The sequence below is a fragment of the Caloenas nicobarica genome, chromosome 7 (genome assembly GCF_036013445.1).
Source record: "Caloenas nicobarica isolate bCalNic1 chromosome 7, bCalNic1.hap1, whole genome shotgun sequence".
NCBI classification, from domain to species: domain Eukaryota; kingdom Metazoa; phylum Chordata; class Aves; order Columbiformes; family Columbidae; genus Caloenas; species Caloenas nicobarica.
In genome coordinates, this window is record NC_088251.1 from 10918800 (window position 1) to 10946137 (window position 27338).

The 27338-nt window shown below is 41.9% G+C and overlaps 1 protein-coding gene across 2 annotated transcripts in view; it reads right to left on the minus strand.

The window, feature by feature from the left end:
- Nucleotides 1-6349: 6349 nt before the first annotated feature.
- RBM20 (RNA binding motif protein 20) overlaps nt 6350-27338 on the minus strand; it is a 102513-nt gene continuing 81524 nt past the window's right edge. The window contains exons 3-14 of one of the 2 annotated variants that reach the window (XM_065638713.1): nt 26699-26760; nt 26451-26542; nt 26038-26129; nt 21619-21762; nt 20687-20818; nt 18810-18889; nt 17310-17994; nt 15336-15434; nt 13215-13884; nt 10727-10846; nt 9851-9972; nt 6350-6585 (exon numbers count right to left, since the gene is read on the minus strand). In XM_065638713.1, coding sequence (XP_065494785.1) covers nt 6475-6585; nt 9851-9972; nt 10727-10846; nt 13215-13884; nt 15336-15434; nt 17310-17994; nt 18810-18889; nt 20687-20818; nt 21619-21762; nt 26038-26129; nt 26451-26542; nt 26699-26760 — 2409 coding nt within the window. In that variant the 3' untranslated portion in view covers nt 6350-6474. Of the gene's footprint in view, nt 6586-9850; nt 9973-10726; nt 10847-13214; nt 13885-15335; nt 15435-17309; nt 17998-18809; nt 18890-20686; nt 20819-21618; nt 21763-26037; nt 26130-26450; nt 26543-26698; nt 26761-27338 lie in introns of both variants that reach the window. The other variant, XM_065638712.1, reaches the window with a different exon arrangement.

Sequence of the window (27338 nt, forward strand, 5' to 3'; positions counted from 1 at the left end):
TTAAACATTTAATAGGCTGGATTCAGCCTGCCCTACACAGCTTTCTAGCTCACAAAAAAGATTTTGGACATGCTCACTCATTCACATCTGACCCAGTTAATTAAAAATTGACGTATGCTCCTACTTCAGTTTAAATTAAGCTACTTCGGGTGGCTAAATGCTGCTCCTGACAGACGGCTATTTAACAGGTATAAGCCTGATGTGAACTGAAAGGAGAGAGCTCACTGGCTTTAATCACTTTGGGTGTCTGATTAGAAACCTCACCCTGCAGCAGGCTGATGCAGTTATGTGCAGATGAGCCATAAGAAAACCATCTTCACAGTGCGGACAACGAGTCCTGTTGGCCCCACCGCTCCCAAGCTCATAGTGACACCCAGCAGAACCCTTCTGAGCCTCACATTGGCTATAAAAGGGGACAGCTAAGAAGGAAGAGATGGAAACTACTTCTGCTGCTTTCACTTCAGCATCTGGGGAGTCGTGTTTCCATGGTGCTGTGAATATATTAGGTTAGTATGAGACAGTGTGTTTCATAAAGATTGGGGCCAGGCCGCCAGTGCTGTGACACACTAGCTCTGCAGAAGGCAAGCAAAGGGCAGGTGTGACACGCTGGGCAAGGTGGAAGGGATTCCGGGCCAGCAGGTCAGTAAGGCCAGCTCGGGCTCTGCAATGAGAAGGCTGATCCTTATGGATATTTATTTTGCGCAAGGGAAAAAGATATTTTTTTAGTCTCACCACCGCATTACCCAGTTCGACTAAGATGTTGTAGGGAGAATCCCCGGTTCTTGTCCAGCTTCCCTCTTCACAACAGGTGGAACTTTTCCTCCAGGAACACGTACCGTGTGGCTTCACATCACACATTGCATCAGGCAAGCCAAGCACATGAGGAGTGCTCAACATATTGACACAGATAAGCAGAGATTGGTGGAGTCGGATGTAGAAAAGTAAGCAAAGGCAAACCTGTTCTCTTGGGTTGCCACCTGCACAAACACGACAGGGTCACAGGCTGCATCAGCGCTGAAAAGCTGATGAAAAGCTGCCCAGCAGCCCGGCCCCTCTTGTGCCAGGGCAGTCTGTCCACCGGCTGAGCCCCAGAGAGCAGGCAGCACCATCCCGGCCCCCTGCACACCCCTGCCCGCCCTCCCGGCCAACTGCCCAGGGTCGGCTCCTGTTTTTGGGCAGCCTTGACCTGGTCAGCTCTGCCGGTCGGGAAGGATGGAGGAGTTACAGCCCAGCAAGGTCGGTCACAGCCTTGTGTCAAAAGGCCAAGCTGATATTTGGGTGTGGGCTGGTGTTCACTCGTGAAGTCTTTCACACCTGAGTTCACCAAGGAAATTAAGTGTGACAAAATCTGGACTGGAAACTCATTATGCTTTGAACATCACAGTCTGGATTCTTCTTGCTAGGGATGTATGATGCCAAGCTAACACAAAATTGATTTACCTGATATCTAGAGCGAGGTGGATTCCTAGCTGCAATGAGATGGTATCAAAATCACACATATGAAGGTTTCAGTACATCCAGGACAGAAGAACCAAAGCCATTTGTGCTTAAAATACATTACACGTGTGCCTCAGCTGCAAAACAGTTACTTAAAAGATGTGAAAGCACTGATTTAATGAACTGGGGAGTCAGAAAACCTGAGTGCCAGTCTTTTTGCCCATGACCCATTTCTCCGGCCCTTCAGTGGGGTAGGAAGACCCATTTTCCTCCCTCAGCGGGTGGTGAGAGGCATAGCTCGTGCTTTGATGGTGCCCCATGCCCTGCTTTGCACATGGACTGGACATTGCCTTGTCTCAGCTTTCTCCTACTGTTTTCCGCTGAGTGAATTCATCAAAGCTGAAGGTGAAGTTTCCCCTTGGCTTTTGTCCTCATTGCATTCTTTAAATATTTAGTACAGGCATGTCTTTACAGCACCCTGACTGAGGTTGGGTATATCCTCCTAGGAGCTCCAGTTGCTGGTGATGGAGGTGAGCCAGGGAGAAGGCCAGGGAGTGGGAAAGGTCCCTGGGAAGCTGGGAGGGCACTGAGGAGGGTGGTCTGTCGAAAAGAAGAAAAATCAGCAAAGGTAGAAGGAGACCATAAGGGAAACAAGGGAAATGGGCAAACCGGGACTTAGGTTGAGGTGAGGTGGAGAAGGTGCTTGGCTGGGAATGATTTTATATGGTGCTTTCAGAAGGATGAGAAGACAACAGCAAGGGAGGACAGACAGCTTGCCCAAAATAAGAAAGAGAAGACGTGAGGACAAATATACAGGGATGGGAATGGGTAGCAAGAATTAATAATAATTACAGAGCAAACTGCTGAGATATGTTCACTTCAACTTCAGCACCAGATGACGGCAGTCACTTGCAATCTGTACAGCAGGAGCTACCTGGTAAGAATCGTAGTTTCGAGGAATTATATTTAAAAGCAAAAATTTTTGCTTTCTGCTTCCTTCTTATCCCCCAAACTATCTTTTATTCATTTTGGCTTTTAGTAGATCCCCTGGGAAGCTGGAAGCATGTTGTTGCTGGGACAATTGCCCACCAATGCTTTATAATTCTCTTTATTAAAATCTTTCCTTTTAAGAAACACAAATTGAAACACTTTGCAATCAGTTACACAGATCAGTTAATATTGGTGACAGTTCCTACATAATTAAACAAGTACTAACAAATTTCAATTGTTTACAAGCCAAAACTTAAATTAACAAGAATATATAAGCTCAATAAATAGTACATCTGGTCCAGTTCAAGTATAATTCAACAAATCACAGCCTTAATCCTTAGAGAATAGAAAAACCCTGAATATAACCAGCCTAACACTAATTTAGTGTTTAAGCCAATATGAAACTTTGTCTAACCTTATGGGGCAAATGTTTAATTTTTTTATTTTTTACTTCAAAGCAAGTAAGTTTCAAATTGACATTAAAGACTATTTGAGATCAATACAGATTTCACAAAGATCAAAAACATAGTCCCTATTCAAAAAGTGCAATCTTTGGTTGAGATGTGTTGAAATGGTTTGAATATATTAAGGAAGCTCCTTTTTAAATATCAATATTTGTTTGGCTAGACCTGAGCCTGCTTTGTGCTATATATATATATGTATTAATAAACAGCGTGGATTATAGTGATGATGAATTATGCCAGCTAAAAAAAAAGTCAAGATTTTAAATATAATAAACCAAAAGAAAGAACACATTTTTACACAAGCTGAGAAAGGTAAGCGGCTGCCTACAGTGGCCTTCTTCCTCAGCAGAGTAGGTAGTAGAAAGAAGTTGAGGAGTTGAGTGCCTGTCAGCATTGCATGATGGCCTGTTGGAGAGGGAAGGAGATTATCTCTGAGTTCTCAAAGTGCATCAGGCTGAAAACTGATCACAGAGATTGTCGGGAGCTAGTTGAGACTTGGGATTGCGTTTAACTGCTTTCAAATGTTGACTTTCACAGGAAGAAAAGACCTTCTCAGAAGGGGAATTGCCCGTTTGGCCGTACCCAGGATTCTGCAGATTGCTGTTTTGTCAGGACAGAGCCCAAAGGGATGGGGTGTCCAAACCACCTCTCCAAATGTCTGAGTCTGATCACGTCTGTGGGGCTGGGCACTGCACTTGCATCACACACCTGAGTCATCACCCTCCAGAAGAGGAAACTCACAGGGCAGAGATGCCATCTGGAGCCTCCTCCTTCCTCAGTGGCACGCAGGGGCCTGTCCCTGTGACCCAAACAAGGTACCTGGAGCCAGGACAGTTCCTGGTGAGCCTCAGACAGGACTCCAGCTTTTGGAGCCCTGGATGGAGACTGGAACTTAAGCGATTGGGGACTGAAGGATACCAAGGCCCACTCTCTCAAGAAGAGATTTTGCATGTCTAATGCAACTGGCCAGGAAAAAAAGAAAAAAAGAGGTTAAATATGCAAGCTGTGAATAATGGGAGTGAACCTGGTTCAGAACCAGAGAAGGTAGAAAGTAGTTTGAATCATCTCCCGTAAATCCAAAAATAAGCCCCTGGGTAAACACTCATTTTAATTATTCTTCTGCTGCCAGTCAAAAATCTCATGGTTACCTACTGCTTTCCCTGCCTGCCTGTATCCACCTGTTGTCTGTTTTTGGAAAGTCTGATTGAAAGCTCTTTGGCCTGGGAAAGTCTTTGTTGTGGATTTGTGCCATGCCTATAATAAAGACAGTGGACCTGTAGCTTCTACTGCAATACAAATAAAGAATAATAACAGTGATACTTTTCTCATTTGAGGTTATCTGGGGATAAAGTTGCTGGAGGCATATGACTTTGATATACAGTCAGCTATGTCTCACATCCAATTAAGCTTAACCACATGGTCTAACAAGCTCCCATTAGGCCAGTGAGAGCCCCAGTTTGATAGCAGGGTTAGCATCAAAGATTTGATGCTTGCATTTGTAGTGATTTCCTTCCCTTGTGCTCAGATTGTGCTGAAGGGCATGAAGTGAACTTCATATTCAGATGATACATGACCAGCTTAAGAGCTGTGCTTTAGAAGACAATTGCACAATCTTTACTGCCATTTTCATATTTTTACAGCTTGCAATACAAGCTCTTGCCAGAAGAGCCCTGTGCTCAAATTTCAGTGCAATGTGAAAAACAAACAGTCAAAGAAAAACCCAAACCTTGAAGGAAAAATACCTGGTTTGCAATATTATTATTTTTTTTTTTCCATAGGGAAAAACAACAACAAAACCTGTTTTAAATGACAGATGGACCCAATTCTTAACATGCTTCAAGTCTGGACAAAGGAGGATTTCGGCTGTAATGTTTTTCATTTCCCCTTGTCTTTTGGATAGGCCATGTCTGAATCTGGGATGCAATGAATCGGTCAACTTGTGAGAAGCAGGAATTCCAAATATGAAATCTGAACGCACCTCTGGTAAACATGAGTGGAAAGCATAGGCCATGAAAAGGAACAAGGGCTTCAGGCAACAACACCAGGCACCTCTGGCTACAGGGTACTTCAGAGAACAAGCATTGCCGCTGGCACGAGACATAATCGAACAAATACTTTGGCGGAAGCAGTTTTGGCAATTTAGCCACTCTGCAATATTTTGCCACATCCATGTCATTCTTAGGGATGGCTAGAACCTTCTGGGAAACTATTTCCGCTGCACAAATCTAAACAGGACATCCAGCACCAGCAATTTTTACAGAATATACTGTGATGAATATTAGAGCCAGGTAAAAATGGAAATACATCTGCAAATCCTCATCTATCTAGATTGCGTGGGGCATTTTATAAAAGCATAACTCCAGGATCAATCCTGGCAACGGTTTGCATATGTATTCACTTTACTACACAAAGCCCTATTGAAATAAACCAGAAACTTGTACCGTGCATTTCAAAGGGACTCTGCAAAATACTAAGAAACAACTCTGCAGAAACAATAGCTCATAATAATGCCAGAGCTGCTGGTGCATCCTGTGTTCTCAGTGCAGCAGTCTGTGAGCCATCAGTCGTTGTATTCGCCTTAAAAAATTCAGGGAAATAAAATACAAGAACAATATTAAAAGTCTGGCATCTTTCCATGAAAACCAGGAAAATTCAACATTGCCAAGCTGAGGAAAAGCAAGCTTGAAGGAAAACAAAAAGACCCTAAAAGCAAGGATCTTGAATAAAATGTCTAAAAGAGACATGGTCCAAACATGTGGCACTTTAAAAAGCCTCTCATGAGAGTTTCAAGTCTGTAAGACTCAAAGTTGGCACCCTTTAGAATTATCAAAAAGAGCTTCAAACACAACAGTACCTGGAGGACATCCTGATCACACCATGGAAAATGCTGAAAACCAGAGCAGGTTGGCTGTCTGTCAGCACGTCTGTCTGAATTGCTCTTGCTGTGCTGGATTCAGGCTATAAGGTCCCCGGGACAGACTGTGGCTCCCTCTGCGTTCATACAACACAGTCAGTGCTTAACAACACAAACATTTATCATTTCACCAAGCTCTAAGACACATGGAGGTGGATGCTGATAGGGTTTATATCATGCCATCTACTGACTAGTTTTAGCACAATGGCTTTAGATGTCTTATGCAAATCCTACTTCTCACTGGGGCAACGAGCAAAATGGCTGAAGATATTTTAAGCAATATTAAAGCCTATTTATAGTCACATCTCCTTTCCTTCCAGCGTCCACTGGAGGATGCTGAGTGCTTCTAAATACTCTGCCTGACCTGATGTGTCACATCAGAATTAAAACTTTAAGAATCCCTGAGAATTCTGATTTAATCTAGGAACCACTCCCAGCACGCAGAGTGTGAGAAAGAATTGCTCCACTTCTTACAGATATGCCAGCATTGCTTCACCGTGGGAAACAGTTTCAGGCATTTTGGTTTTTAATGGCACTCTGGGCATAGATGCATGGAACATGCTCTTTATTTCCCCTCCTCTGTACAGTGCAAATTGACAGTTATATCATAGAAATAAAAAAAATAAGGTATCAGCATTCACTCCTTATAGCTCTTCCAGTTCATCCGCATCACAGTTTTTTCTTTGCAAAGTGAGGAACAATGCCAGTGTCATCCTGTGGCAGAGGGCTGCCTTCTTCCTTCATTTTCAGACTCTCTTCTGCAAGCTGGGATAGATACTTCTGCAATCACATGAAAAACAAAGCATCATTACCAAAACTGAAAATATTCGACATGGGATGCTTTATGCCTTTTCAGAGCTTTTACACTCTCCCAGCAACTCAAAAAGGTAGAAAACACATAGAAGCCTCATTTTGGTGAAAATTCAAGCCAGAAAATCTAGCTGTGTCAGGCAAACTAGCTTAATATACGGAGAGCCTCAAAAGTTCAGTGATTTAATCTGTGCCACAAGAGAAGCTGGTGACAGAACCAGGACCACCATGACTCCCCATCAGTTTGTGTAACTAGATCTCACCTTTTCTCCTCACAAACTCTCTATTCCCATATGCTATAGGGCAGAAACTAACTCCACCGAGCCAAAAAATTCAGTAGTAATTAACACAATTTAGCGGTCTGGCTAGAGTAGTTACATTTATTGTGTTCCTCTAAGATAGACTTTTTTGGTGCTTTAAGTACTCAGTGTGATTTAAAAACACAGACATGGTCAGTGAGGCTCTGAACATAGAGATTTGGTTGTGGAAATTATATAAGTCTCAATCTTGATCCCTGGGTACAAAATTCCATGTGGCAGAAAGCCAGAGTAAATGCTACAGTAGTATACAGAGATATAGGGTTCATAAAGGCTGGGAGAAGTGATCTGTACACCATGAACTGTAATAAATCACTAACACTTGGCATGGGATCAGATAAACCGGGCATTTCTGGTTTTTAATGATCACCCGCCAAAATAAAACTGAGGCTTAGCCACCACATCAAGCTGATGTCAGCTATCATGAGTAACACAAACATCAGTTATGAAGTTCACAGACCAGACATTCAGGTCAATTTATAGCGAAATGACAGGGAAAAATATTTTTTCATTTAATGTAAGTTTTGATGAATACTGCAGAAAGACAGTGGAAAACAGGATAAAATGCTGCACCAAGTTGCCAAAGTAGCTTATACCAGACGAATCTGACAGCATTTTGTGGTAGTGGTGGGAGGGATGGCCAAATGACGGATTTTTTGGACGTGGAAAATGCAGTGGATCTGTAAATACAAACAGCACCTGGGAAAATAATGTATTAAGCTGAAGAGAATAGAAAATTACAAAAATTTTGCTAGGTTTACAAAGAAACAGTTGAATTTTTTTCAGTGATTGCTGTTCTTCAAGAGGCACCACACTCAGATGAAGTTGACTATTTTACTTCAAGACAAAATTCTCATCACCTAAGCAAGGCTTTTGGAAGAAAACTGGTAACCAAACTGTTTAGGTTTGCATTCAAATCCAAATACCAAATGTATATTTTGGATGGGGCTCCAAAGAGATCACATGAAAGATGACAAATAGCGAAAAAACTATAAATTACTCATAGTCACGAGAGCATTTGGGACAATGTCGTTGTCACTGGACAAGGGTATTTGTCATGCAGGCAAGAAAACAGAAAGACAGTCTGCAGCAGCAGTCCCGTAGCTTCACAGACGGTAAAAGTGAGACTCTATAGTCCTTATGTTGGTGGATACACTCACTAAATTGCGTCATCATAGGAGACTGACATTTCTTGCAGAGTGCATAAATGAGCATTATTGCAACTAGAAGTGTTCTAGTAATACAGAACAATTATTTAAAATATGCTGAATTTCCATTTGAGTGGGCAAGAGTTGGATGAGACATTTACATCCTCCATTTAGTAAGATAAGAGGTACAGCTTGAAAGAACAGTCTGTTTTCATTGCTATATTTGACAGATTTAACTTCAACAGCTTTTGTGGCCTTTGTTCTTTTATCTCTAGTCAGTGTTAGATATCTACCACAGTGCTCATGGGAAATGTATTAACAAGAAGAAAAAAAAAGTTTTTTTCACACTGACTCAGTTTTAGTCGGACCTTTTTTCCTGACTTTAACAAAATAACTTAGAAAATGAAAAAATACCTCTTCTTCCCACAGGACCAGTTGCCATGGGCAGGGACTGGAGTTACAATCTCTGCTTTAGTATGAGTTTCTTCGGGACAGACTCGCACGGGATACACAGCCTACATTGAGTGGTGCCACCTTTGGTGGATCCTTCTGGATTCTTTTGTGTGAAGCAAAAAAACAGACATGCAAACTGGGCACCTGTTTTTCAAGCTTCCACTTGCAGGATCCATTACTAGCAAGCATCACAGCTCTGCAGGAAGAGTCTCTGAAAGCCAGAGGCCTTTGTATGATTACACCTACGTAATTCAGGGAAGTCAAGAAGAAAGTTCTCCCAGAGAAATGATTTGACTCTGAGCATCACCAGCAAAGCCAATGCTTACTAGCCAGCTAGGGAAAGATAGCTATTACTTGAGAAGAGAAGCAGAGCTGCAGCATTTACTATGGGCAGAGGGAAGGAACGGAGAAAGCAGGAGCAGTCTTGCTCTTTCATGCCTTTTGCTAAGAGTAAGTGAATGTCAACAAAAGTGTCTTGCATGGTGCACACACCCTGCACACAGGCAGGGACTCAAGGAGATGAGAGGCAAGTCTACCTCCCCTGAGGAGTCCTCAGCACAGGGTAGGCAATGCTCATGCTGTCATGACTGATGCTATCAACTGTGCACCTGAAAAGAGATAAGGTGGGGTCTTTTGATTGCACTGCAAGCACTGATGGCCTCGGTGTGCTGCTATCAAGTGCTGATACGGTATGTTCTTATGGAAACCACACAAGTAACTACATGCTTCTCCTTATCCTTATAGAAATTATTCAATAGTGGTGTTCTGTGTGGCTGAACTGCCGCGCTGTTCTGTAGCACAGGGAGAAGATTTCAGTGGGTCACAGGAAATGCCTCGGAGGGCCCGTGTATCACAAATAACTGCGTGCTGAAACACGCTGCAGAAATTCACGCTAATGTAAAAATAAGTCTGGTGACATTATTAAACAAGTGGCATGCTTAGTGCTCCTGAAATAAAGAAATAAGAAAGGCTGCTGCTGGGCTCGCTCCCAGTGATAGAAACGTCTGGGACCCTCAAGAACAGAGAATTAAAGATCTGAGTTGCATGCTGTGCTACTGACAAGGATCAAATATAGATGAGAAGATAAAATTATCACCTGGTCCCATTTTATTTATGATCCAGAAGCTGGTTTCAAGGATCTGGCAGTCAGAAATTAGTGTGCTAATATCTGGAACTACTGAAATGTTTTGCTTATCTAAATTTCACTTAGTCTGAATTCTGCCCACAGAATAAAAACTAATTTTTTGTAGCATCATCTATTTTATGCACAATCCACCCCATGAGCTAGTTGTTAGCTAGTTTCAAGTGTGTTTTTACCTGAAGATTTTTGTAGTGAACAGTACTTCTGCAGTGACTTGTCTTTGCTGTCTCTTCATTTGTGTAGAAGAGTCCACAGAGCTTGCAGTAAAATCCAGTTCTAGGGACCACAAATTCCACACCTATTGAGAAATTCTGAATTACATTAAAATGTCACTTGAAACCCTTCCCTGCTACAATAAACTTGCTTTCAAAGAAAAAAAGTTGCTGTTCAGTTAAATGACATAGATATGAAGCCTGAATCATGGATTTACTTCTCTGATTTCCCTCATTTTGCAATACTGAGCCGCAGTTTAAAATCCTGTGCATTGCAAATACATCTTCCACTTCTCTCTCAGAGATTACACATATTTAAAAATGTACCTTCTCGTGCATAATATTGACTGAAAAATTCCCTGTGTAACCTCACGCAGTGGTGATAGTACTTATTAGCAGTAAGTTCCGTGCTTAAGTTACATAGATTGCTCTTTAGGATGTACTTCTTCCATGTGTTTTACTCATGATCCATGTTTACAAAGTAAAACCAAAACTTTTGCTTATACTGAAAGTATAAGCAATACTTTTATGACAAAGACTTTTAAATTACCAAGTGTTTTTCATATATATTTCACATATAGTCCAAGGAAACTTATTTCATCTCCTCAGCAATATTAACAGCTATCTTTTTGCCATTCATCTGGAATGAAACTAGCAATGATCTATAACCAAAAGCCCATTTCTTTCAACAGCTACTCCTCTGTTGTATACCCTGTTCCGTCACTCGCCTCACATCCGTTCTGAAAAATAAATACAGCAAGTAGCCTTAAAGTGACATCTTGTTGTAAGCTCTCGGTATTGCAGTGGGTGGCATCGCAGGCTGAAGACGTCCGAACGTACCCAGGGGAATGCTGAGTTCAGTGAAGACGTCCTCTTGTTCCCAGCCTGGTGGTGAGTGCCTTCGTTTAGACTCTACCTCCGGGTATTCCAGAGATCTCATTTCCAGGTACCTAGAATTTGCTTAACAAATGAATAAATGCATTGAATGAAAACAGTTTATTAGTTTAAAGAGGCATTTGTAAACTTCTTGGGAACACTTTCTGGGTGGATCTATAAATGAAGTAAAACCTGCAAAAAATGCTTTTCCATTCAAATCGGAGGCCTACTCAATGCAACTCCAACAGCCTTACTACACTGTGCAATCACCCTATTTCTCCCAGTAGGCCATTTTTCTATTTCTAATTTCATGTTCATTCTATTTTTTCTTTTCATATTTTAATCTCTAAATAGATCTATAACATTATACGTTAGCTAACACAAGGGCTGCTGAGAAAGGGGGGGCCAGCAGGACCCCTTGAGAGCAAATCCCCCAATAGCCTAAGGAGCTGGGTGTGCTACGCAAATCTTCCTCTTGTGGGACTCCTGCAGCATCATTATCATCTTCTCCCTGCAGCCACTCTTCTCCCAACCTCAGGTCTCCAAGGGAGAGTTTCTCCTTTATGGCTCTTGGCCACTTGAAGATTTTGGTTCCTGGCCAGTAGAGATGGGATGGTTGGTCCCTGCTGACTGACATTAAGGGGCACAGGTGGGAGATTCAAGGTGTGGGAAACTGTGGATTGATTTGCTGAGGCAGATAAAACCAGTCAAAAGAACAGATGCTCTCCCTTCCCAACATGTGAATTGTTTTTAGTTCAGAAAAAAGAAATTTGTTATCACAGAGCAACAGAATTACTGACAAACTGGTCTGATTCCTATTCTTCAGTTCTCACATCAAAAAACTAGTTCCCCTCCCCTGACAAAATTTCTGTTGCATTGCAAATTTCACCTAGATAAGGGACACATTTTCTCATAAAACAAACATATTTTTGCCCAAACGAAACCCTTCCTGGCTTTCAAGTCTGTAGTTCAAAGACCTGCTATTTCTGGCTATCAGAATGAATTTTTCTTCCTTGTTTTAAACACATCTATTACATTATTTAAAAGAAAATAATATACAGTCCTGACTGGTCAACTTTCAAGTTAACTTTAGCCCATCCCAGGTTTCCAAATCAGCAGCAGAGATCCTGTAAAACCCGCAAGCTTCAGGTGGCTGTTTTTAAGACACCCAGGGCCTTTGTGGCAACTTAAGTCCCACTTAAGTTGATTTCTGGGCTTCTGAGCTGGCAGCTGCATTTGCAGAGGGCCTAGAGCCTTGCACTGCAGATCCCAGATATCAAGTGCGTGGCACAAAACATGGGAAGCAGAAGCTCCCTTGGAGCTTCCAGGGTCCCTGCTGGCATGTTGGAAGCTGAGATGCTGAAAACACTGAAGTAACTATGCTCTTGGGATACACAACTCTTTCGTCAGCTGTCCATCTGTGAAGTGGGCAGCCCACAGCCTTGCCATCCCCAGTCCCGGGGAGTTTGCATGGCAGCATCATCTCCAAATATGCAAAGCCTGGCAAGGTGTCTTCAGGCCAAACAGGTAGGTATTGAAAACTAAGCAAGTTTCATATCTGTCCTGGAGGAATAAGTTAGTTCGGAATCAGACATACACATTAAATGTTTCAGCATTTTCTGGTGGAAAATTGCACACTCAAAAATGTTCCAGCAACTTCTTTTCACAAATCCTTCTGCACCACATGGGCTGTGGTAACAACAAAAAGACTTGGCCAACATGCTCTATGTTGTTTTTCACTTCACCTCACTATACACAGCCTATTCACTCACGTTTCATTTAGAAGTGTGATGAGGAACTGAACTCACTTTCAGGCACTCAAGATCTCTTTTTTCCTGACAGTTAAAATATTAATAGGCAGCTATGATTACATTTATTTGCATTATCTCACAGCGTGTCCTATCAGTTATATTAAAGGCAGCATGCAGTTGATAACAGGAGATAATGAGGCAAGCCCTGACAAAAAGCATGTATTTGAGCGAAGAGGGACTGAGAAGTAACAATCTGCGGATGACTTCCATGTTCCTAACACTTCAGTACAGTGTATAAGAACACCCACCTTGTCCAGAAGCCAGCCAGACATTACAGATACTTTTCTGTTGACCTTCAGAGACTGTCACTCATTTCATTGACAATTCAAAATAAATTTAGCAGTGCACTGAAAGAGTTCAAGCTAAACTCATGTGAACCTTGACATGACAATTATAGCAGCTTATGCCTTTCAGAAAGCTTGCAAGCTGCTTATCATATTTCCTTTACACTATTCAGCTAAGAGCCTCTAATGGTTTAGCTTGGCGAAACGCACTGGAGTTCTTTTACTGAGCTGCTCCAAGGACAAGTCTTGATACTATTAGCAACATTTAGTCTTGTTAGCAATAAATTTCAGTCTACTGTCAGAGAAAACATGCAAGGCTCTCTGTGGGCTGAAAAGGAAAAAAAACACAGTAGTTACCCTTGGCCTCCGGACACTCTTGGCTTCCGTGTCTCGTTTCTTCACCAGTGTTTTTAACAAGCATTTCCATAACTTCTCTGCTCTCAGCTCCTTGTGATCCCATCTGTTCGTAATCATCTATAAATGTATCAGGGAGCTGGAGAGTCTCTTCTTTCAGATGAACAGAAGGTATATGGTGATCTTCGGGCTCTGAACGAGTGTCAGAACTCTTATCAATTTTTCCTTCCTTCTGCTGGGGATCAGACTCCTTAGCAGATTGGTCTTCTTGCAATTCCTCTGGCTTCTGCTCAGGGTCCAGATTTAGGCTTGATGCTTCAGTTACAGCATCATCATTATCATCATCCTCATCATCATCCTGACAGCCGCTAGAAGCTACACTGCCCTTTGCTGATCTGAGGTTTGTTTCTAAAGGTTTATGGGTAAATTTGTCTTCACTCCTGGTTAAGTGGCTGTGATCGTTTTTCAATTCTAACACAGTTGACATACAGGCACACATTTCTGAAGCAGTTTTATTTTTTTGATCAACTGGTACTATTTCTTCGAGCTCAGTTATATCAGGCTCCATAATTAAATCATCTTCTCCCACTTCATCTACTGTCACTAATTCTTCCATGTTAGCAGGATACCAGGTCTCACCTTCTATCTCACTTCCACTCTCCCAGTCTCGGTCCTGTCACAAAGATGTAAAACATTTGAGAGATCAGTGATTATAGATCATCATTGTTAAAAAGTGGGCCTTGAACATCAGTAACCAGGAAGAACTTGATCTGGCCTTGCCTACCCCATCTTGTATTTTAGTTTCAAAGAACAATACGCCTTGGTGTTATGATTTTTAGACCTTATGTACAAGGACAAGCAATCTCTTTTTAATTATTACATAAACTTCAATTTGTGGAGATGCTCTAACTCCCTTGGGGATTACAGTCTCTCCAATCTCCTCTTTCTTACTTTTCTGTAAGTAGTAGAACAAGGCACAAGCTGTTACACTTTATTATGCAACTGACTCTACTATGTGATCCCCAAGGAAATGCATCTGTCCCCTTTCTCTACCTCCACCTCAGGGTAGCAAGAAATAGGCAGAACAATAAGAATATACTGAGCCCCAGTCTAGCCCCTGTGGCTTTCACTTTGCTAGACTAGGTCCTTTAAATTCCTACGGTGACTGAGAAAACATGGCTACCTTCTATAGTTATTGCCTTCCACCAGCAAGAGCCCTCTGCCAGGGACTGTGTTGGTGGAGACCGGCCTAGACCTTGAGAAAAATCAGTTTCGCAGTTATACTCCAAGGTTTATAATTTGAAATACCTCATCCATGCAGTTATAGACTTATAGGACTCAGACACTAATACTGGACTTCAGAAGTATTGGAATTATAAGGTATATGTTACTTTTAAGACATACTTGCAGCTTAGATTTCAACTCCCAGACTCATCATGTGCACATAATCTATTAATAATCTGTATTCTCCTCCTGTTTGGCCATTCCTACACTTCCCCTCCTAGAATCCTAAAACAGCATGAAAACTCTGGGAGTTGACACTGTTCTTGCCAGGAGATCAGTTTTCTACAGCAACTGATATCAATAGCTTCCATATCTGACCATCAACCCATGACCCTACAGATATGAAGCTGGAGGAATTCCAAGGACATTGCTGTCCCTGACTGTGATGCTGCAGTAGGGGTGCTGTAAAGACATTATTTAATTAAAACCAGAAACAATCAGAAGAGGCTACTATCTACAGTCCATCTAAGGCCAGTGTTCTGAAAAGTTTCCATCATTAGTTCCCTCCTTCTCCACTAACTGCCCACATCTCCTGGTTTTCAACATGGCTACACAGTTCACAGGCCTATGTTACTTAGAGTTGCCAGTGCCAAGGGCTATGCATGTGAAGCAATGTACGTGGGCAAAGAGCAACTAAAAAAAGAGTTCTGAAGACTTCAGGAAAAGCTCTCTCTTGAAGCAGAAGTCAAGACAAGGCAAGTTAATTTAGACAACTCCCTTCTATAACCCCTTTACAAGCCTTTCTGTTGGGGTTTAATATTTCATTTGGGAGAAAGCACAACCAAACCTGCGTTTTCACTCATTTTGTTGTGGAAGCCGCACCAACAATGTGTCACCCACCTTCTCTTTTCTTGTGTTTTCCAGAATCTCTCCAGATTCTTTTCCTTGTTTATTAGTTGAAGGTGAGCTCTTCTCTGGAACTTGCTCCTCTTTTCCAAGCTAAAATAAACACAACATATACATGTATAGCAACACATTGGTGCTCTAGTATGTTTCTATTTTGGGTTTAGGGAAGCAAAGTCACTCACAAGGTCACATTCTTTATTTCTAAAGTTTGTGCAAGTCAACTAGGCTGTGGGAAAAGACCCAAGAATTGGATTTCATTAGCAAAAGCGCACCAATAAGAATTAAGAAAAAGACATTTAAACAAAATGAGAGAGATGTAATTTATATCATAGAACTGGCTAGAAGACAGGTGGGGGAGAATGTGAATTCATTAAAATTTCCAGCCTCCACTCCTCTGTTCTGTACACACATCTGTTATGTTGGCTCAGACATGGTAAGGGAGAGCAGCAGTGCTAAAACTCTGAAAGACCTCAACTGTTTTGTTTATCGATGTCAGATCAGTCGAGAATGCAACTGTTTGCACAGTTCATACTTTGGAAGAACAAAACCACAGTACTACCTCGCACTTGGTAAAAGAGGGGTGAAGCAAAAGCGTGAGTTCAAGACATTCAAACCTATTGCTTCCTTTCAAAACAAAATATTAGCAGTAGTCCCTGGAGAGGTGTGCCTTTAACAAAGGAACTTTAAAATAACTTGAAGAACATGCAGAGCAGTGTGCAAGACTGGTGATTTAGGATGCTGCCTGACATTTCCCTCTGACATCTCCTCCCAAGAAACCATCCATCACAGTGAAATACCAGCCAAAGGAGAAAGATGATGAAATGTGGTACAGGCACACATATCTATGGCATGAGGTGGTGGTGCTGCCTGTTACAGACACTTGCTGAGTTACAAGATCTAGACATTTCCACCAACCTTGCCCCTACATGAGAATAATGAATGCAAGGTCAACTAAAAACAACCAAAGGTGGCCCTGGCGGCACTAAGTCACAAGCTAGAGATGGACCCGTGGTCAGCAAAGCAGCTCTGCAGCCTCCCGTGCCAGCATCCCTGGGGGTGGATGGCAGCCGTGTATCACCAGGGGGTCTGGGGGAGGCAAGGTGGCCAAGAGCCAGTAACAAGATCCCTGCAGGGTAGAGATAAGAGCATGGGCTGAACTGGGACTGAGGGAACGAGGCATCTTTGTCTGCCACTCTCCACTTTTTCCCAGTGGAGGATCAAATCCACAAACACTGCTACTTTACCAACTGGGAGTATTTCTCCAGAGATCTCATAATTTTCCAGGTGAGCTGATTCAGTGGTTCTGCTATGGGAAGTGATTCCTGCCAGCACACCGAAGGGAGTGCTGTAAATGATCCCTGCCACAGCTGAGGGAGTGACATATGTTTAACAGAAATCAATTGCTCTGCTGAGTTGACCAAAAGAAAACGTTCCTTATTAAAAGTTCATTCCCCATTTTAGCAGCTGAACAACGAGGTCCCTGTCTTGCCCTAAAAATATTGCACATGCCTGTAAAATACCACTTAGTTCCCAGATAACTCAATCCACATCACAGGCAGTGGAAGGAGGTGATGGATGCAGAAACAGCAGCTATGGGGTATTCTGCACAAAATTAGAAGAGAGAGAAGTAAATCAATTGCCCCTTCACACACAATCTGCATGCAAACAGCAGATTGGCACTTGGTTTTATTTTCGGTTGTCTGATTACCCAGAGGTTCTGTGCTTGACGCAGAAATACAATGTCCACGTCCCCAACACTACAATAATAGATCTACGTGGATCTGGGCAAAGAGGTGAATGAGATGACCTCACAAGATCACTTCTAGGACTATCTTCCCTGATTCTATCATGGCAAAACATTACTTATCAACAGCACCACACTCACGGCAACTGATCTAAAATATTTCAGAAAATATATTAGTTAAGCATTTACCTTCTTCTTATATACAGTTCGAGATGTCTATTTACCTCATTCTCGGGAGGTTTGGTTTCCTTCACATCACTGCCTTCAGCAGCAGCATCTTCCTCTTGGTCTTTTTCAGCTTTCTTCACCTTATTCTTATCGCTTTGTTTTTGCCTGGAGCTCTCAGATGCTTTGCTATGCTTCTGTTCAGCTGCCTCCTCCCTGGCAGTGTCCTCGCTGTAAGAATGCCTGCGTTCCCTTAACTTTGCCTCTTCCTTTCTCTTAGATCTCCCAGGTAAATCCTGCAGCTGCCTCTGAAACTTGTCAGATTTTGACTTAGAGGTTTTTCGGTAATAGTCATCTTCCCTGCTCTTGTAGCCAGATAAAGGGTGAAGGGAGCCGGGGGAACCGCTCCTTAAATATTTTTCTCTGTGCCCTCTGCCTCCTTCAAGCCGTTCATCCAAATCAAACTTGTCCAGCTGTCGGGAATAATGTTTCCGCTCATGTACCCACGTGTCAGTCCTGTCCCTCTTGTCATCCCCATTCTCTCGCCATTCTCTGCCGTCTCTTTCCTCTTCCCGTCGAGAATATGGGGACTGATCCCATGACTCTCTCCCATTTCCCCAGTCGGTCCTGCCAGTCCCCATCGGGCTGTGGGGTGAACTGCAGGAAGTAAAGCTGGGAGTGTGGGATCGGGGCGACAAGGAGCGGCTTATGGGGCTGCGGGAGCGGGGCCTCTCCGTGCCATACCTGCTGCAGAGGGAAAAGGCAGCTGTAAATAGTTGACCCACTGTGATCTACCAAGTTCTTGTATGCTGGGAACACATGAGGACTGCCCCGCGAACCTGACAGCCCAGGCCTTTCACAGACATGCACCACACAGCTGCAAACACAGTGAACAGGAGAAAAGGGCTATCCACAGAGCTTAACTAAATCCTCACAGATCTGTCAAGAATATATTCATTTGTTCTTAAAAGCATTTTGTAGGGGTTTAGAATTAAGAGCTTATAATATGTTAATACCTTTACAATGACCCTAGTGTCTGTACTCTTTCATACTCACTCCTCTGAGGCATTTCTGAGACAAAAGTGGCAAAGTTCACCTGTTTAAAAGAGATGTTTTAGTCTGTGATTCCTCTTTGGTTTTGCTGGAAGGTCCAGAAGCCAGGCAGATCAGAAATACACCCAAATACATTGTAATGTCAACTGTCTCCTTCCTTTTAGGTCTCACAGCACTCCTAGCCTTTGCACTTTTCACTCAAGGGGAAGGAGAGGCAAACGGCTTCATTTGTGTGTTTTTCACATGCCAGGCCTATTTTCTGAGTCACCATCATCAGCAGGAAAGAGTTCACGTATTTTCATAACATGCACAGTTTCAATCTGATCTCATTATATGGGTCCTGCACCTACTATTGTACCCAGTTATATTTTTACAGTGATTTGAAGTGAAATCCCAATTAAGAAAGTAAATGAGCTAAGAGATGGAAGCACACAGATAATGCCTTTTCTACCTGCAGGTCTACAGACTTATCCAGGTCCCAGTTCCAAACTACGGAGAAACTTTACCTGTCCACTTCACGCAGCAGGTCCCTCTCCCTCTGCGAGTGGATATCTTGGATGATAGCAGCCACATTCTTACCTGGTTTCTAAATAAGACAAAGACAGCATTTAGCATGCAGCACTACTCTCCAAGCTAGTATAGGCAATTTGTCCTTCAAGAAACAGCATCTATATATCATTTAATTACACTACTACAAAGAAATATTTGGTCTCAGTGTTGTGGTTACAGTCCTTCCTGTAGCTGGTACTCAATAACACGATCAAAGCAGTAAAATGATACAAACGGAAAATTTGCTCCATTACGTTGTAGCACTGCTTCACACTTGGCTGCTGTAACGGGCTTTGAAAACTAGCTTGTCTTTCCCTGATACACATTCACTACGGAGTATTTTCTAGGAATTGGATGTAAGAGGAAGCAAACCAGGTAAGTTTTCTAGTATCTGAATTGAATATGCATTCTATCTCTGACCCTCTAGGAACGAACTGCTTTATCTCCATCTTAGAGTTTAGCTCATTCTGGAGTATATAGCTCTAAAAGACTCTGTTCAGACACAAGAGCTTCAGAAACGCTAAGTGCAAGAAAGATGCATACAGGAAGTGCTGATTACTTGAGCTTCAAGATCATTTACAAAAGATGCACTACTCCAGGCTGGAGTGCATGCAATTCGCCAAACACTTGGAGCATGCACAGCTGAGCAACATAATCATGCAGGAACTCGGAGCAGTTTGTAGTGGTAAATAGCTCATGCATATTCCCCCTTCAATGTTGCACTCGTTTTGTGTAGTTTTTAACAAAGAGAAAGGGCTTTTGCTTGTGCAGAGAAAAATAATTCCATGACCTGAAAAGCTGAAAATCTTCCTGAGATCCAGGCAAGCTCCCACACTCTCCTAATTAATTCCTGTTCCTGTTCCACCTTATATTTGAACCCCTTCACTCCACCACACTAAGACTGCCCTGGTTTATGGACTTCTGGTAACTCTCTTAAGTCTCCTTAAACTATTATACACATACAGGAGAGAAAGAGACTTTTCCAAAGGTCAAACCGAACCATCTGAGTTACTTGTTTTCCCTCAAGGCTCATAAAAGGCCCCTTAACCTCTTAACTTGGAACATTAGAGAGTTATTTTCTAAAATAACTTTGTGCTGTGTTAGATAATATAATCTGAAGCTTGTCAGCTCTGCATTGCCATTTCCAGTCCAAGTCACCATGTAAAAAAAATACTTTCTTAGCATTACACAGGGCAGTACATAAGCTTCGATAAATACGTTCACAAGAACACTGATTTTTGGACATCACTCAGGTATCCACATCAGAGGTGTCACACACTCTACAGAATGTCCGAAGACTGTTGCTCTGTTCTAACTCTATGTAAAAAAAAAAAAAAAATAAAAATGGCTTTTTAATTTAGGTCATTGACAAGAAAGAAAGAGAAAGAAATCAGTGTGATGTTTGTTGCTGCCATCACTGCTTGGTATAGAGATTGCACTATGGCTCAAGCCTGCAAGCAGTGAAAAGCTTAATGCTTGACTAAAAGGATAGGACCATCTTATTTTGCTGACATGTTGTATATTACACATGGCTGTGGTTTAGACCTTCGTTAGACCAAGCAATGTGGGAAGCCAGCTCAGAAGAGATATTTGAAATAATGGCATGAGAAGACCAGAGAAAATGGGATCTATTCCAAGAGTTAATATCTAGAACAAGAGCAAGCAGCTAAGTATAAAAGACCATTAACATACATTCATTAATTTAACTTTCTTATTTTTTTTCCATAATATTAAAACATTAATTAGGAATCAGTAATCAGCAAAGATTTTTAGATGTATTCTCCAGGATGTGCCATGGAAACTCAGGAAATCTGATCGGGAATGACTATCTTACCTTCAGCTGCAATTCCTTGTATCTTTTAGACATCCTAATAAGGAGCTTGTCATCATTTATCATTGCAGGTTTTTCTTTGTAGTACTGCACCATGGCTTGTGCTGCTTCACTGTAAGCCATTTCCAGAAAGGCCTAGCAAAAAAGGGGAGAGCTTTAAAATCTACTACAGAACTAAAAATACAAAGTATAAGAGAGAAAAGGCAGGACTATAATATTTGTTTGGATTCTTCTCATGCAAAATGTCTTGACAGTACAGAGCTGGGCAGCCTTCCATCCCTGGAGCTGAGATAGTAACACTCAGCCTCTTTTTAACTGCAAATAACCATTTCAGCCCAGCTATTCAAGCCCATATGTCACTTCAGAAGCTAGATTAGCTAAAAACTAAATGACTGGAATCAAATCTTTCTCGATATATGAAAACACGACCTTTCCTGCGCTTCCTCACTGGTGCTTCTACACTGTGGTCAGCTGCTGACAGGATGCAGAACTGCGACGCTGCAGCATGCACTGCTCCCGAGATTGGCAGCTGTGTCTTGCAGAATTGCAAGAGATCCAGACAAAAGCAGAACATCAGAGCATGAGCAGCCAGAGCAAAGCCAAAAAAAGAGTTACAAAACCTGAACAAGGTTAACTAGCATAAATGGCTGAGATGCCAAATTACTAGCTTTTAAAAAATTATTATTATTTAAAAAAAAAAAAAAATAGTTTCACAATACTTGACCATTGAGGTTTCCAGGGTTTTTTAACAAGAACTATGAGGCAGAGGTCATATTTATACCATCATCTCATTTTGTGAGCACCAATTTTTTTTTTTTTACTTTAAGAGCAGGCTTCATATATTTTACTTTCTTTTATAAAATAAGAGATGTTCCCCAAATGCACTGTCTTTATGTCAATAGATGTCAATATCAGTAACTCCGAATGCATAGTACCTGATTAGTGGATTTCATGAGGATGTAGTTGGTGACCTTCCCAAACGGGAGGCCCAGGTTAATGACATCATTCTCTGTGCAGCTTCCCTCGGGGAGGTTGCAGATGTGAACAACTCGACCCAGTGTAGATTTCCTCTGGGCAAACTGGGGAAAAAAAAAAAAAACAACTCAAAACGATGTTTTTATCTTAGATATTCCAGCCGCTAGGTAAGACCTCATATTTCTGCAAAAAATGAAATGTTCTGTTCTGCATACCTGTTATTAAGGACAAATATCCTTCTTTAAAACCTTGTATTTTAACATCCTCGTTTAGAAAGGAAGGGAAACATTTAACTGCAGTGCAGCTTGCAATGGAGTCTCCGTCCCTGGACATTACAAAGTCCAGAGAAAATTTCTAGAAGAGATGCCCTCGTTCAAACAGGTATAACAATACTGCTGCAAAAGCTCACTTGCCACCCCAAACCTTATAGACTCCAGGGCTTCAAATCCCTGGCATGTCACAGCAGAGGGCTGGGCTGTCATGGGCACAGGCTGCTGGACTGTACCCAACACCAGCAAGAGTTTGGAGACCCCTCAGTGTTTGGAGACAGAGGGTGCCCCTGCCATGGGGAGGTCTCAGCCTCTCCTGACGAGCTCCCTGCGGGGCCAGTACCCACCTGGTACTCCAGCACAACCCCTACAGCACCTCTGCCAAGTCAGACAGCCTTCCCCAGCCTGCCTGCCCCACTGGGGGCTCTGTGCCTTCTCTGCACACAAAGGCATCACACACTGTTGCTGAGTAAAAAGCCCTTAGCAGATAATTTGCAAGCAATGCACCAAAAATTAGTGTTTTCAAGTATTCCATAAATGCCCATTTATGTGGTGCTAGTGGATTGAAACAGATGTTCACTGCAGTCCCTGCTGAATTTAAGGATGTTAGAAATCAGTTTAGGTGACTACAGAAGTGTTTGGGATAGCAGAGGCTGAATTTAAATCCTCCTTCTGCCCTGGCAGAACACACTGGGCCAGGGGTAAAAGTGACCCTATTTAACCTGAGAGAAGACACACGGCTGTACCTCAGGTTGTAAACCGTACTACTTTCCCCTCTCATTACAACACCACACAGTAGGAGGGACTTTTCCCTGGGGGCACAGTGACCACTGGACATGCAGGAGGCTGAGGTTCCAAATTGGGCTGGCACAGGCACACGGCCACCAGTGTGGTAATCACTTCCCAAGGGTGGAAGTCTATTTTGGAGTGCTGGGCAGTTCCCAAAGAGCTGCCCATCTCCCTGACATGGAAAGCAGGCTCTACACCTCTTGTGCAAAGAGGTATCAGGGTATACTCAGAGGGGAACATAATTTACCCCAGCCAACGACACACAAAACATCGTTTATGTAGATTTAAGTCTTCCCAGACTGCTTCCCTGTTTATGACCTCTGCTGTTGGGATTTTACTGAAGTAGTAACTCTACCTTCAGTTAAAATTGTGCCATTCAAGGGAAGATGCAAATCATGTAATCTTGTGGGATCAAGTTCACCAGAGCCATCACAAATGTTTGGCTTGTCAGCAAGTTCACAAGTTACAGAGCTAATGTTATCTTATTTACACCTTCATCCCATTACCTTCCCTCCAGGCTTCACCACTTAACCATTTGTGTATTTTTGCTGCAGCAAGACTCTGCATCATACAGCAGTCTGGTATTTACCTTGCATCTTACAGAGCCTGCCTGGGTGCATAAGGTAAGTCAAAGAAGTGCCAAAGTCCAGAAATAAGATGTTTTCTCTAGCAGAAAAATAATAAAGACCTGATCCTGAAAAAGCTGAAGCAACTCAACCTCACTTGAATAGAAAAGAAAGTGATGGCTGTGTGCATCTGGCAAGGCAGCAGGTAGCGTACAACAGAAGAATACAACTACAGCTACCAGAGGAAAAGGAAACCTTCCTGACAGCAAACACTCCAAATCACCTGGTAGCTTCTGTTTGTTTTGTTAGATCTCTTAAGAGATGGTAAGTTAAGAGACTATTGGACTAGAAAGACTTCGCTGTTCCCTACAGAGGCTCCAGAGCGTGTGTTCAGACACGTGCTCAGCAGTACATTAAATCAAATGACTGTAAGATGTTACCACCTCCCCATAACTGGCAATGGCTTAAATTAAAATGCTACGCCATAAATCTGCTGTAATTTACGTTTAAGAAGTGGTCACATACTCATAACAGAAGTTGACGGGCTGTACCAAGCAATAATCTTGTCAGCTGATTGAAGTTAAATCGGATCCATTCATTAAACGGAGCAGTAAATCACAGCCAGAAAAGGAATACACACCTTCCATATCCACAGTTGGGAAGTTAGAAGAGCTGTTGTTTGTCAAGTGTTGAATGTAATTTTCAAGAAGACTCTAAGTCAACTTTCTTTGCAACTGATGTCTACAGGGGTTTATCAATGCAGTTGTACAACTACTATGAAAATAATTTGATACATAGCAGTGAAATGCACCTCATACCGTTGGCCATATTATTTCACCAACCCAATTTGGTTGTTTTTTATTACACCTTTTTTTTTTGTTTGGTTGGGGTTTTGTTTGTTTGGTTTTGTTTGTTTGGTTTTGTTCTTGTTTCTTGCTTTTCAAGTTCTTTACCTCTTTCTTGAGCTTCCCATGAATTACTTCTAAAGATAAAAAGAAACTGACAGTCCATCCCTCCAGTGCTAATGGCTTTCCATGCCCGAATGAAGACTTGTACCACTGTATCTGCCTTTTGAAGAGGGATAGTTATTTGCAGATGGATAGCACAGAACAAGCTCTTCCAGAAATCTGAACACTTTGTTTATGATTACATGCAGGGTCAAGTATAATCTCCCACTGCTCAGTTAAATGGCAGCAGCTATGCTGAAAGTGAATACTGCCATGCAAAGGTGTAATAAATTATAAGCCACCTGGGTTGCGGATGAATGACAGCTGGCAAACTCAATCTTAACACCTCTAATATAGCTCCCTGTCTACACGATGAGGTCCTGAAGAAAAAGAGGATTTACAGTGTCCAGGAAAATCAGTGTTATCGTTTCTTTTCTCTCTTATAGTACTGCAGGTCATTCAGGAGGACTTCTGCAGCAGCTCAAATGATAAATAGTGACAGATTCTAAAGAGAAATGATACTGGTATTAGCAGTAATTTCATTTGTTGCGAGGTTGACAGACATGATGAAAAGGAACATTCCTCTGCACCCGCTGCTACTCCACCTCTGACCTTGGAGGCAGCCGTCATGAGCAGCTCTGCTCTTTGCTCCCCTGCACACACAGTGTCTGTGACGGGCAGAAGCTAAAACCCCTTCAAATAACCTCTGTCACAGCAAAACCACACAGTAGAAAATTGGTTGGATTAAACAAATCTGGGTGACGTTTCTGTAAGCAATGCCTGACGTGAACTGGAGTGGCACAGGGATGCAGCTCAGCCTGGCTTTCCAGAGTGTCTGACCACACTGGGATATACACACAAAAGCTAACAAGTTGAAAACTTGAACCCCTGGATTACTGCTGCTATTCCATGAACGCTCTAGCATGAGTTCCTGATGTCTCCAGCTTTAATTGTAGCTTTCCACTATACACTGAGCTTTAACCCTAACAACTTTGTTTCCATTATGTATGATTTGCTTATATTTGCCTTTTTTTCCTTTTTTTTTTTTTTTTTTTTAATTTTAGAATCTTTCTGCTTTGTCGGTGTAAGAACCTCTTTTAATGTTATCCTTTTTTCTGGCATTTTTTGATTATTGGGCTAGGAATTCAAGTGCACATTAGAGCAATATAACTGGGGATCTGTGTTGAATGCAGGAGAGGCTGATAAACCTGAACCATGCAAGGCTGTACACCAAAGCAACTTGCTGAAAAGTTACCAGTGGCAACAGATGATATAAATAGTACATTAAAAAAAAAAAATTTAGTCTAGTATAATTAATTGATCTGGGACTCCCTGGTGAGTAATGGTTAGCGTAGCTGCAGCCACTGTCTGTGCCACTATTGCTACCTGGACTCCAGCATGGGGGAGGCAGAGAGCAATTGCTACAAATAAATAGAGAGCAGGCTGCTTGCTGGGATTGATACTCAAAGTAAAAACTAAGCCAAATCTTCATTCCAAGCTGAAGCTGACCTTCCTGGGTTGAAAAGACTCAGAAAATGGGGAGTGAAAAAGTCAATGAGAGACACAGAGAACCCCTTCCCCAAATCTATCAGGTAAACAACTTTTAGCACTGGAAAAAAGAAAACGCAATCGAGTTATGATTTGGCCGAAATCAAAAGTATAAAAGCTTCAGGGAAGTTGAAGTAACAGACTGAATATTCAGATTATTGTCTAAAAGGAAGCCTTTACAGTTTTAATTCCAGCAAGCAGAAGTGGCTTCCACAAGAATGTCGACACAGAAATCAATTTGCTTAGGTACTCACTCTTACCCCGGATGGAGGAGAAGAAAATGTAGGACCTGGCTGGCCAAAGGATCTTGCTGACGTAGTGATGAAAGATGAGCCAACATTTGGTGGATAATCTAAATAATGGATTATACACATTTCATGAAAATCTTGATTCATATTAATTGCATTAGTGTGCTTAGTAAGTAATGCGCCATTTATACACTGTTTCGTTGTACTGTGGAAACAAGTCATTGTTTGAAAGAAAAATAAATTCATACTTTGAAAGGCACAGCATTGGCTTTTAGCCTTTCTGTGCAAAACCTCTAAAAAGTTTTTCTTGGAAACTTGTATCACATTTCATTTAAAATGCCCACTTTTCCCCAGAGACCGACTTCCCTTTCAGTTAAAAAAAAAAAAAAAAAGTGTTTTTAACTGCTGCAAATAAAGCAATTCACCTTCAATACTAGATGGGTTGAAAACTGCTGCATTATTTGGTGATAAATGCAACGTTCCATCTGCTGAGCTTAATATACACCGGATACCAGTGCTAGAAAAGAAAGAAAAGAACTTTAGGACCATGCATAATGTGCCATAAATATTAAAGCATAATTATTATACAGTAAATTCCCAGTGTAAAGCCACTGAAGTAAGGGATGCTCTGTTAGAAATACAGATGAAAGAGGCTCTCTAAAAGAATACTTACTTATCTGAAAGAGCCATACATTTTTGGATGTGAAGACTTCCCTTAATGTGCTGATCCCAGTCCTATGTTGAAACAAAAGAGATGATGAGCATAGGAAAAATCCTGAGACAAATTTACAAGAGATTGCCCCTCCATTCAGTTCACCTGATTCTGAAAACAATACTGAGATACTGAAGATCAAACTGTGTGATGCTGGAGCCAAGCGCACCCTCATCCGATGCATTTACTGATTTGTCATTTGTAGGTTAAATTACAAGTTACTTTAAAAAAGGAGAGCTTTCCTGTATTAGTTTTTAAATCCAGTATATTTCTATTAATTCAGTTACTTTGTTCAACCTGAAGAGCTGTAAGGCCCTGAGCACCCTTGGCTCCTGCAATGTCCATAAAGAAGGTGCTCAGCACACAGGGCAGCCAGGACAGCGCTTATTCACTTCAATAGATCAGCAAAATTTGTCAAAGTACATTTATCTATTTACACTTGTATGATCCAAATGAGGCAGTGTATTAAACACCAACAGACGGATCAACCAAAATTAACTGTAATCACATTTTCCCCGTCCTTTTAAAATGTTTAGTGAAAAAAAAGAAATGGCCAGCCTGCCCTAGACAGGGGCTACTTTAGACCAGCCCTGTAGCTGCA